General features: G+C 55.4%; 2 protein-coding genes across 7 annotated transcripts; one reads left to right on the top strand and one right to left on the bottom strand.

Moving 5' to 3' along the window:
- Positions 1-68: 68 nt before the first annotated feature.
- LOC137212632 (transmembrane protein 106A-like) lies at positions 69-7,895 on the top strand. 6 transcript variants are annotated; one of them, XM_067716219.1, is made up of 9 exons: positions 69-1,942; positions 2,987-3,122; positions 3,212-3,441; positions 3,975-4,038; positions 5,227-5,380; positions 5,892-6,066; positions 6,690-6,739; positions 7,317-7,477; positions 7,660-7,895. In XM_067716219.1, the coding sequence occupies exons 3-9, from the start codon at positions 3,231-3,233 to the stop codon at positions 7,727-7,729; spliced, it is 885 nt and encodes a 294-aa protein (XP_067572320.1). In that variant the 5' UTR covers positions 69-1,942; positions 2,987-3,122; positions 3,212-3,230; the 3' UTR covers positions 7,730-7,895. The 6 variants fall into 6 exon arrangements, with proteins under 6 accessions (XP_067572320.1, XP_067572318.1, XP_067572323.1 ...); XM_067716217.1 differs by having other exon boundaries at positions 2,987-3,125; XM_067716222.1 differs by lacking the exon at positions 2,987-3,122 and adding an exon at positions 6,124-6,167 and having other exon boundaries at positions 1,815-1,942; positions 5,892-6,032; positions 6,686-6,739.
- Positions 7,896-8,290: 395 nt separating this feature from the next.
- LOC137212651 (coiled-coil domain-containing protein 200-like) lies at positions 8,291-13,019 on the bottom strand. The gene is made up of 3 exons (XM_067716246.1): positions 12,909-13,019; positions 11,508-11,811; positions 8,291-10,152 (listed from the first exon to the last, which is right to left on the bottom strand). Exons 1-3 carry the CDS (start codon positions 13,002-13,004, stop codon positions 9,989-9,991), a joined length of 564 nt encoding a protein of 187 aa, XP_067572347.1. The 5' UTR covers positions 13,005-13,019; the 3' UTR covers positions 8,291-9,988.
- Between the last annotated feature and the right edge of the window lie 2,309 nt (positions 13,020-15,328).

The raw sequence follows: 15,328 nt of genomic DNA, 5'->3' as shown, positions 1-15,328 counted from the left end.
TACAACATCCTGCAGGTTGTGACAGAACTCCTTCAGATCAACAACGACGACTGGTACAGCCACCGCTACTGAGGAGTGACCTCGTATTCAATAACTTTGCCTGCTGCTCAGAGACGATCTTTATTCTGTCTTGGGGGTGTGGGGTGGAGGCCCTTGCTTATTTTTTAATCTGATGAATCTACATAGAGCCCATCGTTGAACTGTCAAGACAATACCTGCCTTGCGGTATTTTCTGGAGCACATGAAAGGCCGGAACTTAAACCTTCCCTTTAGACGTTAGATGAATTGTAGGAAGAGCATTTTTCACTTGATCTGGATAAAACTCTTCTCCGTTTTAGTGCACTGAAAAGTGCAACTTAAACTCCCTATAGAACCCTTTTTCTTCCTGCTTGTACTGAAGTTGAGTATTTTTCTTTGCTTAATTGTGGATGTTTTCAATGAGGATATCTGTTCATTGTCAGCTTATAAAAGAAATTAACCTTGGACGTTGTTTTCAAGAATTACTCTCATAATTTTTCTAACCTATCCCAAGCTTCATAGCTGTGTGGTGTTAAAATAACACCCAGGGCGCACACGATAGGAGTTTTGTTCCTCTTCCCTTCTCAAGGAGAAAGTCGTTCCCCTGCAAGTCTTAGTACTGGGCACTGTTGTTTTTCAAAAGACCCCCAGTGATGCGTTTAGAGTACATCCACCTTCCGGTCTCTGCACTTCTGAGAAAGGAGCGGGGAGTGTGCGCATTAACCCAGCAGCACCTGTTGAGCAGTGTCTGTCGTAGCAATTTTGCATACATTTTATTTTATTTAAGGGAAAAAATGTAGGTAGTGTGAAATATTTTGCTAATGCTACAAAGAAGGAAAGAAACTCTTCTATTAAAGGGAAAAGTAAGTTTAATAGTTACCCTTTTTCTTTATGTCGGGGGGCAGGCCTTTACAGTAGAGTGGGCGGGGGTGTATAGGAACATGAGAAAAGTGAAAGGCAGGCTCCTGTGTGAATCATGTCAGTGAAGTTCAGGGGTGGGCAAATGAGTGGGTGTGAGGCTTAGGCCATCCTGATGGCCTCCTGAATGTTTGCAATCTGTTCAGGAGAACCTAGAGCAAGAAAAAGAGGCTGGTGTTTTGCAAGACTTGGATGGGAGCAAACTCACTGAAAAAGTTTTGGTTTAACCCCAGGGTACGCGAGCGGGAAGGAGCTCGCTTACAGGGTCCTGGTCCTCGCTCTGCTTTACAGAAGGGAGTCTTGGGTACAGCTAGTAAAGAGGTGTGACAAAGAACACTACAGATTTTAGTCATAAAAATTACTTGCAGAAAAAGAAGACTCTGACCCCCAGCCTGAAGGGGGAAGGATAGTAAAATAGTATTACTTAACCTGGTTTGGTATTATAATGAATGGTGATTTAAATTAGTCATTGGCCATAATGATGTTTATTTACAGTATAACTCTTGAATGCTGTGAAATAAACCAGGATTCAGACTGCAAGCCAACCAGCCTGTTTATTATTTAAAACGTTTTTGTGGGGGGTGGGGGTGGGGGTGGGCTTCTGGGTAGAGGCTGAGCGGCAGGGTGTGTGTAATTAATTCGGTTGATTTGGGACGGGATCTTGTCTTGACCATGTGAGTTGTATTGTTGGGGTCCAGGAGGGCCCCGGGGTCCAGTCGTCTGTCCCATTGTACTTGTACCTAACCGCTTCAAGAACGGTGAAATAAACTTTGAAACCCCTACTTGGACTGGCCGGTCCTTTCGTCGGGAACCTCGCGTGGCCTTTGAAGAACCGAGTTTTCTGGCCGCTGGGTCGAGAGAGGCTGGCCCTGGGAGGGAGGGGCGGGTCCGGAGGAGCCGGGGCGGAGCTTCCCAAGGCTTTGAGCCGAAGCTTGGGGCGAAAACACCGGCTCCCGCGCTTTCGATTCTGCTTTGCAGGCGTTTCTGTCGCTGCGGTCGCCCGGGGGTAAGGCGATTCCTTAGAAAGAAGGGACCCTCCTTCCCTTCTTTCCCTTTGGCATGCACGGGCCCAGGCCCCTTCTGTGCCTCCTCCTAGCCCAACACGCAGGTTCCAAGCTCTGCTAACGGCCTCCCGGGGTGTGTGGTGGGACTGAAAATCCTCCTTCATTGAATTCCTAGCCTCTCAGTCCGCTCCGACCCCGCAGCCCATGGCCGAGCCCCAGAGTAGGGCGTGAAGGCTCTGGGGAGGCCAGGGTCGCCACTCCCCACCTCCTCCAACGCGGTGCAGTCGGTCCCCAGGACTCTCCGGGAAGGAGACTGGTGGCCCCCTGGAGCCACCCTGCCTTACAGGCCCTCCTCCCCAAAGACGTACTCCAGCAATCTCTAGCCCTCTTGCAGCTGAGAGGAGCCCAGGATCTCAGGCCTAAACCAGGTGAGGCTCCCTTTATTTTAAACCTCAGACCTAAGCCAGGTGAGGCCTCCTTTATTTTAAGCCCAGAAGGTCTGAGTGGGGCTCACCTTGCCCACTCATTTGCCACCAGTCTTTTGGGAAGGATCTGGAGTTCGCTGTGACTCGTCCTAGTGAAGGACTGACCCTGAAATTGCTACCACCCTCGCCCAGACATTCTTTCCCACTCCGACTCAGAACGCAAGCGGAAGAGGTTTATGCTCCCTTCTACAATCATTTTAGGGTTCTCAGCCCCACCTGTGGCCAGCCTAGCCGCCTTTTTCTTTTCTTGTCCCAAAGAATCCCTGCCTTCCTATTACGCCAGCACCTGTCCAGGCTCAGGAATGGAAACTTTCCTTCCACACCCAGGCTGGACACCTCGGGCATTTCTGCCCGGGTGCTCTAGAGACACGTTCAGAGTCGTCTTGTCGCAGAGGATGAAGGGGCTCCCCTGGCTGCTGCCCCCATGACCTATCTAACTTCCTTCCCTTGCAGTGAATGACAGCTCAGCAGCTTTTCCAGAACAAAATTAAGCGCTCTGCCTTTCACTTACGAAAGTCCCTTAAAGTGAAATAACTTCTGCTTTGCTTTTCCCTCTTGTAGGCCGATTGAGCTCTCCCTACAATAAAAACAAAAACAACAAAGAGTTGCAATGCATTGAGATTCCCGATCCAGGAGTCGTGTGTAGCTGCTCGAATTCCCACCCCCTCACTGGCTTAGGCTCGAGCTTGCTGAAAGCGTGGTGGGGCTCCTTGCCAATCTCAAGAGCCTAAAACCAGAGGGACACCCGGCATCGGTGCTGACTGGACTTTGTTCTTCTCTCATCAGTGAAAAATACCCCTGAACGATGGGTGAGACGCTCTCCCAGCTGGGCTCTCGGGAGGATGAGAACAAGTCGATGCTGCCCTCCGGCCCAGCCTGTGGCAGCGAGGCTGCCAGCTACTCCAGCACCACCGGCAGCAGCAAGCCTTCTTGCTCCTGTGCGCCTTGTGAAAGGGCTGCTGGCGGCAGCTTCGCGACTTGTCCCACCTGCCAGGGCAGTGGGGAGATCCCTCGAGGTGAGTGGCCCCAGGCTCTGGAAGTAGCCCGGGCTCCAGGAAAAGCTCTTAGCGGCCAGCTGGCCAGTGCCAGGCCCCTCTGAGTCTCCTTGGATGGGGTTGGGTCTCCCAGCTCCTAGTCCCTGAGTTTCAGGGCTAGCCAGGGAGATGCTGACCCTCCCTGGGCTCGCTGCAGAGACCCCCTCCTGCCCTGGTGGTACCGCCCGAACCCAGGGGATTCCCAGCCTCTCTGCCCTCTTAGCAGCACTGCCTTCGGATGCAGGAAGCTACAGTGACGTCTCCAAAGAAATTGGGCTTCTCGGATTTGTGGTGACGTGCAGGAATGCTCCACACCTGTTAATGAAACTCTCGCCTCCGTTCTAGAGCTGGCAAAGCCGAGCTGCCAGCAGCCCGGTGTCCCCAGTCAGTCCTGCTCTGAGGCAGAGGTGGCGTGCTTCTGACACTGTGGGACGGAGGGGTGCTGCTGGCAGGCTGGCACAGGGAACATTTGTCATGGACACTTCTCGGCCCTCCCTCTCACCCTCTTTCTACAGAACTAGAGAAGCAGCTGGTGGCCCTCATCCCCTATGGGGACCAGAGGCTGAAGCCCAGGCACACGTAAGCCCCTCTTCCTATCCCAGCTCTGTAGGCGTTGCCCCTGGGGGCTCTTCCTCTTCGTCTCCCCCAATCCCCCTTCCCACCCCCCCCAGCTTTTCTCCATGGGTTCTCCCCCAGAGAGCCTGAGCCTCACTGGCCTCAGACGTATTAGCTCCCTGTTTCCAAGGATTTTCCTAGTTTAAGAAGCTCGGGGCACAGCAGATGCCACCTGAGGCCTCTTGGTGTCCTGCACCACTGCCTCCAAGAAGCGTGGCTCCCTTTTGAAGACGGAGAGGACCTCTTGACTCTGCAAGTCCTTCCAGGAGGGAGGGAGTGGCTGTGGTTGCTGTTGGTTTGGGGAAGTGATTTTTCCTAAGAACTTCCTTGGCTACGGCAGCTCAGACCTGCTTGTTCTTTTCCCCGTAGAGATGGGAAACCAGCTGCTCTCTGTTCTGGGACACTTGAGAACCTCAGAGGAGGCAGCCCTGAGTTTCACTGGGGGGCCCATGACCCTGTTTGTCATCTGGGTCCTTTGACATAGATCCCTGCAACCTCCTCCCAGGGTCCTCAGCTTCCGTGGGGGAGCCCAACACCCAGCCTGCCCCCGCCAGTGCACCAGAAGCCGAATCTGGCAGTGCCCCTTAGGAAATGCTAACAAGGTGCTCTCTCTTTAATGCATATCTCAATTTTGAACTAGGTGGACAGATGATGTCTTGTTCTGAATATGAATATGAAAATTCAGAACTGTCAAAATTCACATGGGCTTACTTCTTCCAGTGAGAATAGCTAGCGTTGGTTGAGCCTTGGCTATGTGCCAGGGCCAGGGATGGGTGCCTTTTCATGCATTAGCCCATAACAGATGGTATGAGGTAGGTACCATTACCCCCATTTTATAGACAAGGAAACGGAGGCTTAGGGCGGTTAGGCGGGTTGTTCAGAGTTGCTGGGCCAGTGGCTAACACAGAACTGGGAATGGAAGCCGGGCTGCCAGCCTCTCAGTCCGGTGCTCCTACCCACCCTGGGCCACCTCTGAGCCTAGGTTGGTCCTCCGCATCTGGGGAGCTAAGTGTACAGTTGTGTGTGTGTGTTGGGGTGGGGGCTCGGAGGAGAGCCTTACGTAGAGAGAAGAGTGTCTGAACGCCCCCGGCCCAGGCAGCCTTGGTGTCCAGACTTCTCCACTCCTCTACCCCGGGTCCTGTTCTCCCACAGGAAGCTCTCCGTGTTCCTGGCAGTGTTCATCTGCCTGGTGACCTCCTCCCTCATCGTCTTTTTCCTGTTTCCCCGGACTATCGCCGTGCAGCCTGTAGGCCTCAACTCCTCCACGGTGACTGTTGGCGAGGCCGACATCCACCTCAATATAACGGTGGGTGGGTGCCTGCGCCCCTGGGCTCCGACCCCACCTTCCTGGCAACACTCCTCTGTACAGCCCTTGTCCGGTGTGCTCACCCCGGGCATCGGTAGCCGGGGATCTTATGGCAGCCAGAGGATGTCAGGAGCCTGGGGAGAAGCAGGAGCAACCATGAGCCCCCTAACAGACCGTGCAGGATTGGAACAGTGAGGGGTTAGAATTGACGCCAGAGCCGTAGATCACTGGGTGCAGTCGGGGTGGTGTGCCTGAGACTCCCCGGGTGGGCAGGACTGAACAGAGAGAGCCTTGCAGGGTGAGACTGGATTTTGAGCCAGCTTAATGTCTCAGTTAAAGGCGACCCCTCGCCGCTAAGAGCCCCTCCGAGGGGCTCCTGGCACTGGGCCTAGGCAGCTGAGGCCCGCGTTGGGGGTGGGGCTCAATCAGGCTGCGGGGTTTTGAAACTGTTCGACTTCTTGCCGAGGATGGTGCTACCCTAACCCCTTCCTTTCCCTGTCTTGCTCGCCAGAATATCTTGAGCATCTCCAATAACAACTACTACCCCATCGCTGTGACCCAGCTGACCATTGAGGTTCTGCACCTGTCCCTCGTGGTGGGGCAGGTCTCCGACAGCCTTCTCCTCCACGTCGGCCCTTTGGCCAGTGAGCAGGTGACTCCCTCTTGCTGGCCAGACCTGCCCACAGGTGTGTGGACGCGGGTGGCTGGAGTTGGGGCTAACCCTATACCCATTTGGTTGACAGATGTTGTATACGGTAGCCAACAGGATATGGGATGAAAACACATAGTGAGTAGCCCTTGATCAATCCCTTCTCCCTTAGCCTCTGTCCTGATTGGAAACGCAGGTCGAATTCCCACCAGATGTTCTGATTGCTTAGCAGACCCTGCATTCAGCACATGGCCTGCACTCTGTGGCCAAGACTGCAGTGTACAAGCATTCAGGGTCCCCAGCCTCTGCCTGTTTGGACCTGGACTGGAATGAAACCCAGCCTAGAATCTGGTTCACACTTAACGATATATGACCTTAGGCTCTTCAGCCTGACTCACCGTCTTCTACTAAGGGAGAGGCCAGCCCGTGCCTGGGCCAAACCAGTGGGGTTTGGAGGAGCGATATTGCAGCAGGGGCGACATGCTCACCTTGGGCAGAGGGAGGGAGAAGAGGTGGGGGCGGCATGTGGGGCCCCTGATGGAAAGGAGGCAAGGGGGTGGCTGGGACGGCAGGTCTCCTCCGAGCTGTCTGATAGGCTGCTCAGTGTGTGAAACGTGGGCCCAGGTTCTCTGTCTCTCTCTCTCTGTCTCTCTCAGCAAGATCTGTACCTGGCTGAAAATCAAAGTCCACCATGTGCTTCTGCACATCCAGTAAGTAGGGCTTGGAGCCCTGGTACCCTCTCCCACTTCTGCCCCCCGTGGGGGGAGAGTCATCGCAGCGAATCCCGTGAGTCTGTGTCGGCTCTTGGCAGTAGCAGATCCAGCCCCTCCCCTAAGGCCCACCTTAGGAGCCACTGACGTGACAGGCACAGATCTGCCCAGAACCCGGTGGGGGGGTGGGGGGCAGCTGTCCCAGGTGCCTCGGCAGAGTGGGGAGCAGAAGGAAGGGCCGGGTCTGGTCTGAGGAAGCCAGCCCTCCCCAGAGAGCAGAGCAGGGCCAGGGCTTTCCTCTTCTTCCCAGACCCTTGTGGTGTGGAGGAGTAAAGACAGTGAAGCGCAGACCTAGGGTGGCGGGAGCTCTCCAGCCGCCATCTTACTCCTTTCCTCTGCCGCCACCAGGTCTCTCCCCTCGCCTCCCTACTTCCTTCTCTCACTCCTACCCCAACTGCATATCCTTAGATCGGTGGACGTGGAAGTTGGGTAGGGCCAAGGCTCAAGTTCTGTAATCTTCAAAATAAAACTGGTGTGGGGTTTTTGGGAAAAAAAAAAAGCCCTGTTTCCTCTCCAGGGGCACCCTGACCTGTTCCTACCTGAGCCATTCAGAGCAGCTGGTCTTCCAGAGCTACGAATATGTGGACTGCCGGGGAAACGCATCCAAGCCCCACTTGCTGGTCCCTCGCCCGCCGTGACCTGTCTGCTGTCGTCGAGCTGCGGGCACCTGCCGGCCTGGTCTGTATCTCCCACCACTCCATGGCACCCAATAGGACGAGAGTGACTCTGCCGAAGGAAAAGCCCTGGTTTATCATACCCTCCCCCTGTTCACCCCCAGCAGAGGAAGCTTTCTGTGGACGTTAACTTCATACGCACACGCACACGCACACACACCCTCACGCCCTCTCTGATTTCCACAGGAACGGAAGCTTGGTTCTTCTAGAAGCCAGCACCAGATATTCCCCTTGGTCTGTCTTGAGGAAAGTCTGACCTGACGTTTCCTCAGAGCTGCCTCAGCGGCACGGAGTGGCTCCCACACTGTCTGTGCTGAGCACCTTGGTTGCCCAGCTCGTCCAGGGAAGACCTTTGTCCTGCCTGAATGTGGAGAAAGCTTTCATTTTGTCTGGCTTTTAATACATGGATCCTTTCCAAGTTCTCCACCTGGTAATGAGAAGGTGACTTGGGGGACAGCCAGTGTTGTCCCCAGGGCCTCTTAGGGAACCGTAGATGCTCTCCTATGCCGCCCTGCTTTGGTCGTGTGACAGAGTGATGGTGATGGCCTGCTTCGAGAACGCCTGGTACCTTGTCTCCCCACCCCACCCATCTGACAGCAAGATTGGCCAAGGCCCTTTGGCTCCGCAGCCTTCCTGGTTAGACTGTCTGGGTCCCCAGGAAGTCAGAGCTGTTCTGCAGCTAAAGCTTCTCTCCCGAAAACAGTTTTATCGTTCTCTTCAGAGCAGGAACCAAAGTGGGAGGGGAGGGAAGGAAAGGGAAGGGAGGCACCGGGCAACCCCCTGGGCCTGCACAGGAAAAACAGAGACAAAGCCAGAGTCATTTTAAAAGGTTTTTATTGAAGGAGGCCACAAGCCTGAGCCCACGTGAGGGGACACAGGCAGGTCAAATGGTGGGCGCAGCCGCCCTCCCGCTGAAAACCTGCAGAGGTGAGGCCGGACTGCTGGGTCCCGCTGCACCCCTAGCCTAGTCCCAGGGCGCCCTCTGCTCCCAGAGGCCTCTGCTCTCCTTTGGGCGCTGACAGTATGGAGCTGCCTATCAGTCGGGACTGGTCCAGGCCGTCGCCTCTTTGCTGTCACTCAGATGAGAAGCCCCAGGCAAACCCCAGGTTCTTTAGGCGAGCAGGAATTGTGTTTGCTCACTAAAGGCGGTTACCGGTTTCCGTCACTCAGACAGGCAGAGAGGTGAGCTTGAGTAGCAGGGAAAGCTGAGTTTGCAGTAGGAAGGGCGGAGAAGGGCACGTGGGGCCAGAACCTGGTGAGGAGCCGGCCGGGGGGATGAGGGGAAGGAAGGAGTTCGTGCTGTCCGCACGCTTTCACGCCTGGGTAACTGGCGTCGAGGTGGTGCTGGTAAGAGCACGGAAGTCCACGGGGGCCAGGCTGGAGCTCACGCTGGGTGGAGTTCGCCAAATGTAATGGATTTATATTGGAGTCAATCAGCTGTGCTTAACCGTGTTTAAGGAAGGAAAATAAAAGGCTCCTGTGAGTGGGAAGGGAGCCGGTGGACACTCCCCATCTCACAGCCTGTTTCTTAATATCCAAGTGGGCATCAAGGTCTCTTCCCCAGTCCCTGAGCCCCTCGGGAACACGCCCGGCCTCTCTGCCTTCTGGGAGACCGCTCCCAGGAGCTCGCTCGCTCCCCTTCCCTCGTTGTGTGTCTCTGAGCCCCTCCCAACTTTAATGCTCCTGTTCTGTGCGCCCCCGCTCCTTCGCTTCCCCCAACTGCTCCTCTCAGGAAACACTGCAGAGAGGCTCCTTCAGTCTCACCCAAAGGTGAGACGCTACAGTGAAAGGACCCAGGCATCCCCCTCACCAGTCAAGAGTGGCAGAGGGAGCAGGGCTGGGGGACCCCAGGTGTCAGTTTCAGGAAGAGGTGAGGCGGCTGCCTGGGGCCTCCAGAGCCTCTGGGTTGTCTCTGCTACGTGGAAAGGCTGAGACCCAGGGAGGAAGAGACCTGTGGATTTGGTGGGGGCGGGGGGCGAGTCCCCCTCTTCCCAAGGTCAGGTGTCCTGTGCCTGAGGCTACAGTCCTCCTTTCCTCCGAGTTCTTTCTCTCCATCCCTTCCAACCACCCTCCGTTCAACAGCGGAGTGCCCACCGTGGCCCAGGCACGACACTGGACTTGGAGGAGGCCCCTGCGTGCCACTTTTTCCTGATGCTGCCCCAGGTCCCAGGTCTGCTCTGGTGTGATGCAACCCACGCTTCCCCAGGTGCATCTCGATAAGCATCGGCCAGGAGGAAGGGCTGGTGGCTCCAGCGAGAGTCGTAGACCTGAGCCCCCAGCAGGCTGTGATATCACTGCTAAGTAAGGGCCAGTAGTGGAGCTGTAGAGCTGGGGGCCCAAGGCCAAGTTCTCCCATTGGCTTTGCCTGGAGAAGCATGGAATTGCCCTCCACTGTCTTCTCGCACCCTCTCCATCCTCTTCGTGGGTCTTCCTGGCCCCTCCCCCTCATCTCTGTCTCCTGGAGCCCAGCCAGTCTCTTGATTCTTTGCGGGAAGAAATCACACGTGATTCCCGGCTAGCCTCCCCTGCCAGAGTGGATCAGGAGGGCTCGGCTTTTGAAGTGGAGATGCTGCTGGGAGGTAGGAAGACGGGGCTGCTCATCTGATGTTTGCTGATGGCCGGCCAGTGGGGTCTCGGGGGTCTGTCTCTGAATCACCACTGCTGGATGTAGTTCGTTGACTGAGAAGAGGGAGAGACAGGAGGCAGAACAGGTTAGTTAGCAGCTCCCGGGCCTGCTGGTTTGAGAACATTGTCTTAAGGCCTCTGAAGCCCCGAGTAATCAAAGTGAGATGATGTAGCAGCCCAGTCCTCGTCTTAAAGGGCCGGGATCAGGTTCTCCCATCCTTTGCTCCTGAGTCAGAGACAAAAAAAAAAAAAAAAAGCTTCTTTCCAAAGCGTATCCTGTTTCATGTAATTCTCAAGACTCTCAAAAAAGCGTCTTCCTGGGTTTGACAGTCCACAAGGAGCCAGGCCGTAAGCTAAGTGCTTTGGATGCTTTCCCTTTTAATTCAGTCCTCGTGACACCTCTGTGGAGGAGGTGGGGTATTATCATTCTCATTTTACGGGTGGGGCAGCTGAGGCTCAGAGATCTGAGTCGTGCTACCGGAGAGTGGTGATCCTGACGGAGACCACAAGCCCTGACTTCACGTCTTACCGTCCTCCCGCTCCAGCTGGCTCTACCCCATCCGCGTTTCAAACGGCCCCCTTGATTTTGCTTCTCTGGCACCCGTCCTATCTTTCCAACTAGATCGTCAGCTCCTTCACTTATACTGAGTGCTGAGCAACAGGGCCTACAGAGACATCTTTATGGGGGCGTGGAGTGGAGGAACGGGCCATCCAGAAGTGACGGAATAACTTCAGTCCCCTCTCCCGATTCCCGCCGAGGAAGCCTTTCTAGACCCCACCTGCACTAACACGCGAGCGCGGGCAGACACGCAGCCAAACCGTAGCTGCCTCTCACACTCTGAGTCCGTCTCACCGTGAATCGTGGGTACTTGGTGTGTGTATCTGGGCTAGATTTCCCGAAACCTGATGATGAAACGAAGCACACGTCACTCAGCTGGCAGTTCCTGAGAATGGCACATGCCACAGCCGGACTCTTTACCACGTTTCTGGGGGGCAGGCCAAGGCCCCTAGCTGGGGCAAGGCAAAGTCCCAGCCCCCGCTGAGCATTCTCCACTAGGAAGCCGACCGGGGCTTCCCTGTTCCAGACCCCCCAGGGCTCAGGATATCCGTTGCTAAGCCTACACCTCCTGCCCCACCCTCTGGCCGCCCCGAGCCGACCCCGACCCCGTCTGTCACCCTCACCCTGGAGAAGGGACTGACCACTTCTGAGCCACGCTCTGCGGAAGTCAGCGGGTTTCTCTGCAGCTCTCGCTTGGTGCAAATCCACTCAGAGAGTGTGACCGCCCCCACCCCCAAGTAAAGGTGAAAGGTGCCGGGGAGGGTCAAAGGGTGGGGTGACAGATGTGGCTTCTGGACTATAGCCCGGGGCTCTCTCCTCACCATCTCCCGCTCCCGGGCATGTCACTCACCTGCACCTTGAGGGTTCATCACCCGTCCTTGGAATCTGTCCTTGTGGGCGCCTGGCCTTTGGGAATCCTGGAGAATGTACCGGGAGGTGCGCTCAGTAAGAGGGTCCTGGGCATTTTGTGGCTTTGGCTGAGGCGGCGGCGGCGGCGGCGGCGGCCGCTCGGGTACCTGCGGAGGCTGCGGCTGCGGCTGCGCGGGTGGCGACCGTGATGGCGCCGGCGGTGGCTGCGACTCCCGCGGCGACTCCCGAGATGGCTGGGTTCTTTTTTCAGATTGCCGTTTCTCTTCTTGGAGTTTCTTCAGTTCCTGTCAAGAAGCCACCCGCAAGTGGCATCCTCCTCCCTCCCCACCCAGCCACGCCCCCCTGCCGGAGACACTGAGGGGAGCAAGGCAAGGGAATCCAGAGGCGGAGGCGGCTGGAGGGTCTCTGTTCCCTGGAGTTGGAGGCTGAGGCTGGGGCCTGAGCTCTCTCCCCTCACCCACCCACACCCAAGGACTGTTTCTATAGCAACAGTGCGCCCCCCCCCCCCCGCACAGCCCCCTGCCCAGGAAACAGCCGCCTCGGGCCACCTACCTCCGCGCACTGAAAATCGTTTGCAGTGCCGGAGGGTAAAGAATAATCTCTTGCACATGCTCTGAAACAGCACTGCCCAGTGGAAGTATAACGAGGGCCATGTATCATTTAAAATGCTCTGTTAGCCACGTAACAGAGTAAGAAGAAATAGGTGAAACTGGGTATAATGATACATTTTATTCAACCCAATACAGCCAAAACGTAAAACCAATATGAAAATATTAATGAGGTAGTTTATAGTCTTTGTTTTTGTATTAAGTCTTCAAAACCCAGAGGGCATTTTATACTCAGCAGCACATCTGAATTTAGACACTGCATTTTGATTTAAAATATTTAGAGTTCAGATAATTTACAGTCGAAAAAGTAGGTTCACATATCCACGTTGTTCCAAACATACTTAAAAGTGTTTCGGTAGGTAAAACGAAAATTTGTCTTAAAGAGTATATTTAAATAAATTAGATGTATGTAACGTTTAAAATGCAGGTCCTCGGTCTCACTAGCCACGTCTCAAGGGCTATAGCACACAGGCTGGTGGCCGCCCTACTGGACAGAGCAGCTTTAAAACCTCCCGAGCCTGACGCTTCAATCCCACGTTGAGGCCTCGGCCTAGTACAACAGCAAAGCTGAGTCACCCCAATACACACACACACACACACACTCACAAACACACACGGTCCATCCAAGACATCCAAGGACCTTGCTTTCCTCCAGCCCAAGCAAAACAACATTCACCAGGTAATGGACAGCTTCCTTGGGGTCCGTCGTCTCCCCTCCCCATCCCCTCCGTGTCCCCGGAAGGACCCTGGTGAACGGGGCCCCTCTCATGCACCTGCTCTTGCTGCTGCTGCTGCTGGGCCATCAGCCACCTCCTCCGGCCCAAAGCCATCTGCCGGCGACTGGCCTCCCAGTGGTACGCACTGCCCATGATGGTGGCGGTGACAGAAGGCCCCAGGCAGGGGCTGGGGGCAGGCAGAGCCCAGGAGGCTGCCACTGCCCCCACCACTTCCGTCTCCTCCCACCTCAACCCCCTGGCCTGTGACCAGAACCACCTCACAATACGGCCGGCCGCTACCGGGGGCAACTGGGCAGCCCCTCCCCGCGACCCACCCCCGCCACCCCCCACCCACCACCCCCGCCTGCCCTGGGAAGGAGGGGGGTGTTCTTCCCACGCCTCCTAGAGAGCATCTGTAAAGTACCTTTCTCTCCAGGGCCCTGGGCAGGTAGAAGACACCTTTCCACCTAAGCCTTGAGTTTCAGTGGGCCCCGGGGGACGATCCCCCGAGTGGTCTGGCTTTCCTCTCCGGTTTCTTTCTCCCACCCTTCCCAGGATTCCAGCCTCCTCATCTGGCCCTCTGCTGACCCCTCCCTTCCCTCCTCCCTCAGTCCTCCGTCTCCCCCGCTGTGCTGACCCAAGAACAAACAGGGACTTCCCCGGTGGTCCAGTGGTTAGGACTCCACGCTTCCACTGCAGGGGGCACAGGTTCCATCCCTGGTTGGGGAACTAAGAGCCCGCATGCCGCGTGGAGCGGCCACAGAAGACCAAAAAAAGGAAAAGAAGATACGAGACCCGGCCAGCTCTCACTGAGGTCTGAGCTCTGTGAAGGCAAAGCGGCTTATTAGAAAGTACCCTGGTTCCGGGGATTGGATGCGCCCGGGCTCAAGCCTACCCTCCCTCTCTTCCTCTGACCCGGGCCTCAGCTCACCTCTCTGGGCCTCAGTTTCCTTGCCCGGAAAACCAGAAGGGTAGCACTTGTTACCTTCCTCACGAAGTTCACACAGGACCACGTGGGTCAATGGATGAGAGGTATGTGAAATGAAATATAAAATCGCTCAGCTACAGGTTGGTATTATTTATTATCCTACCCGATTTGCGTCCCGTTGGGGAGGAAAAATTCGTCCTCTAGCCTTCTAGGTTCTGTGGGCTGGTCTAATGACCAGATTGACATCGGACAGACTCATAGGAGAAAAACAGGTATAATTACGTATGTTCAGGGATCCCATAAGGATACGAGACCCAAGGGCAGCTGAGGCTTATATGCCCTCCTGAGCTAAGGAATGCGATAAGGGCCTGGGCTTCAAAGCAGAGAAGGGTGAGTCACCGGGACAAAAAGAAGGGCAGACCAGACGTTTGCCCTTCTTGTAATGGGATGTTTGCCCTGCTGTGCAGGTGGGTCTCTCAGATAAAAGTTGTCTCTGATAATAACTCTCTCTGAGCCAGGCCCCCTATCTAAATTCTTTAGGCAGTTGAGGGGGAGGTAGAAAGCTCTTCCTGTGTCCTTGGGGCCTCCACGGCCTTCAACGCAAATAGCCCCAGGCCGAAGTGGCACATTCTGGGGAGAGTCATTTTGAACTCCTTGGGTCTTCAGGAGGCGGAGTGGCCAGGGGAGGGTGTCATTTCGTGAAGCCCGGGGGAAGGCTTCTGGGGGCAGGGACTGGGTGGACTGTTGGTCTTTCCCCAAAGATATAAATTTTTCTAGAAACGGCAGAGGCTGAGTCCAACTGGAAGCAAGAGGAGGGTATAGGTGAAGAAGGGGCTTCGACCCGGCCTCAGCCTCAAGCACTGTTGATGGTGGAGGGAGGGTGCAGGGTGCAGCCCTTGAACCTGAAAACGGGTTCAAACAGAGAGTTTGAACCTCAAACAGAGAGTCTGTCTGTCAGTTCAGGCGGCCAGTCTAGTGGAGTCATCTAGCGCTCTGGAGTCAAACAGACTCGGGTTCAATCCCGCCTGTGTCACCGACTACCTGGGGGAACTTGGGCAGGTCACTCAGCGTCTCTGAGCCTTTCCTCTGAAGGTTGTTGGAAGACACTATAGGATGCTTGGGAAGTGCCCGCCGTCACAGTGGGCATCTGGCTATGGCCAGCTGCTGGGGGCGCCCCAGCTCTGCTGAGGGGCCAGTGGGACCTGAGCCTTGCCGGAAAACTTTCTCCCTTTTTCAAAGAGGTGCTATACTCCCTTCTCCTCGTCCTAGCACCCAGGGATGTCATTTGCAACGACAGATACACAAGGGTTTCCAGATACAAAAAATGAAATGGAGGCTTGTCACTGGACATTTATTTTCACAGCACATTTATCTTCCTATAAACGAATTCTGCGAATATTTAGGTGGAAAGTACCTATTTTAAGAGAAAGAGAAAGAGAAAGGCACTTGACTGTCTCCGTCATTAAATGGGCAAAAGAGGAAGCGGGTTCCTGTTGGTATCTCTTCCTCCCTCGATTTCCCTCTTCCTGTCCTCCTACCTTAGGAGGAC

This window comes from Pseudorca crassidens, chromosome 19 (assembly GCF_039906515.1).
Source record: "Pseudorca crassidens isolate mPseCra1 chromosome 19, mPseCra1.hap1, whole genome shotgun sequence".
In the NCBI taxonomy this organism is placed as follows: domain Eukaryota; kingdom Metazoa; phylum Chordata; class Mammalia; order Artiodactyla; family Delphinidae; genus Pseudorca; species Pseudorca crassidens.
Note: the sequence above shows the minus strand (reverse complement) of the source record. Positions and strands in the feature narration are given on the sequence as shown.

What these genes read in the sequence shown, in the direction of transcription:
- LOC137212632 (XM_067716219.1), top strand. Translation starts at nt 3,231, where the DNA reads ATGGGTGAGACGCTCTCCCAGCTGGGCTCTCGGGAGGATGAGAACAAG. An exon ending in CAGTGGGGAGATCCCTCGAG is followed by an intron (nt 3,442 to 3,974) that starts GTGAGTGGCCCC and finishes CTCTTTCTACAG; the next exon opens with AACTAGAGAAGCAGCTGGTG. An exon ending in AGGCTGAAGCCCAGGCACAC is followed by an intron (nt 4,039 to 5,226) that starts GTAAGCCCCTCT and finishes GTTCTCCCACAG; the next exon opens with GAAGCTCTCCGTGTTCCTGG.
- LOC137212651 (XM_067716246.1), bottom strand. Translation starts at nt 13,004, where the DNA reads ATGGGCAGTGCGTACCACTGGGAGGCCAGTCGCCGGCAGATGGCTTTG. An exon ending in AGCAGCAGCAGCAAGAGCAG is followed by an intron (nt 11,812 to 12,908) that starts GTGCATGAGAGG and finishes GCTTCTTGACAG; the next exon opens with GAACTGAAGAAACTCCAAGA. An exon ending in GATGAACCCTCAAGGTGCAG is followed by an intron (nt 10,153 to 11,507) that starts GTGAGTGACATG and finishes CCCTCTTCTCAG; the next exon opens with TCAACGAACTACATCCAGCA.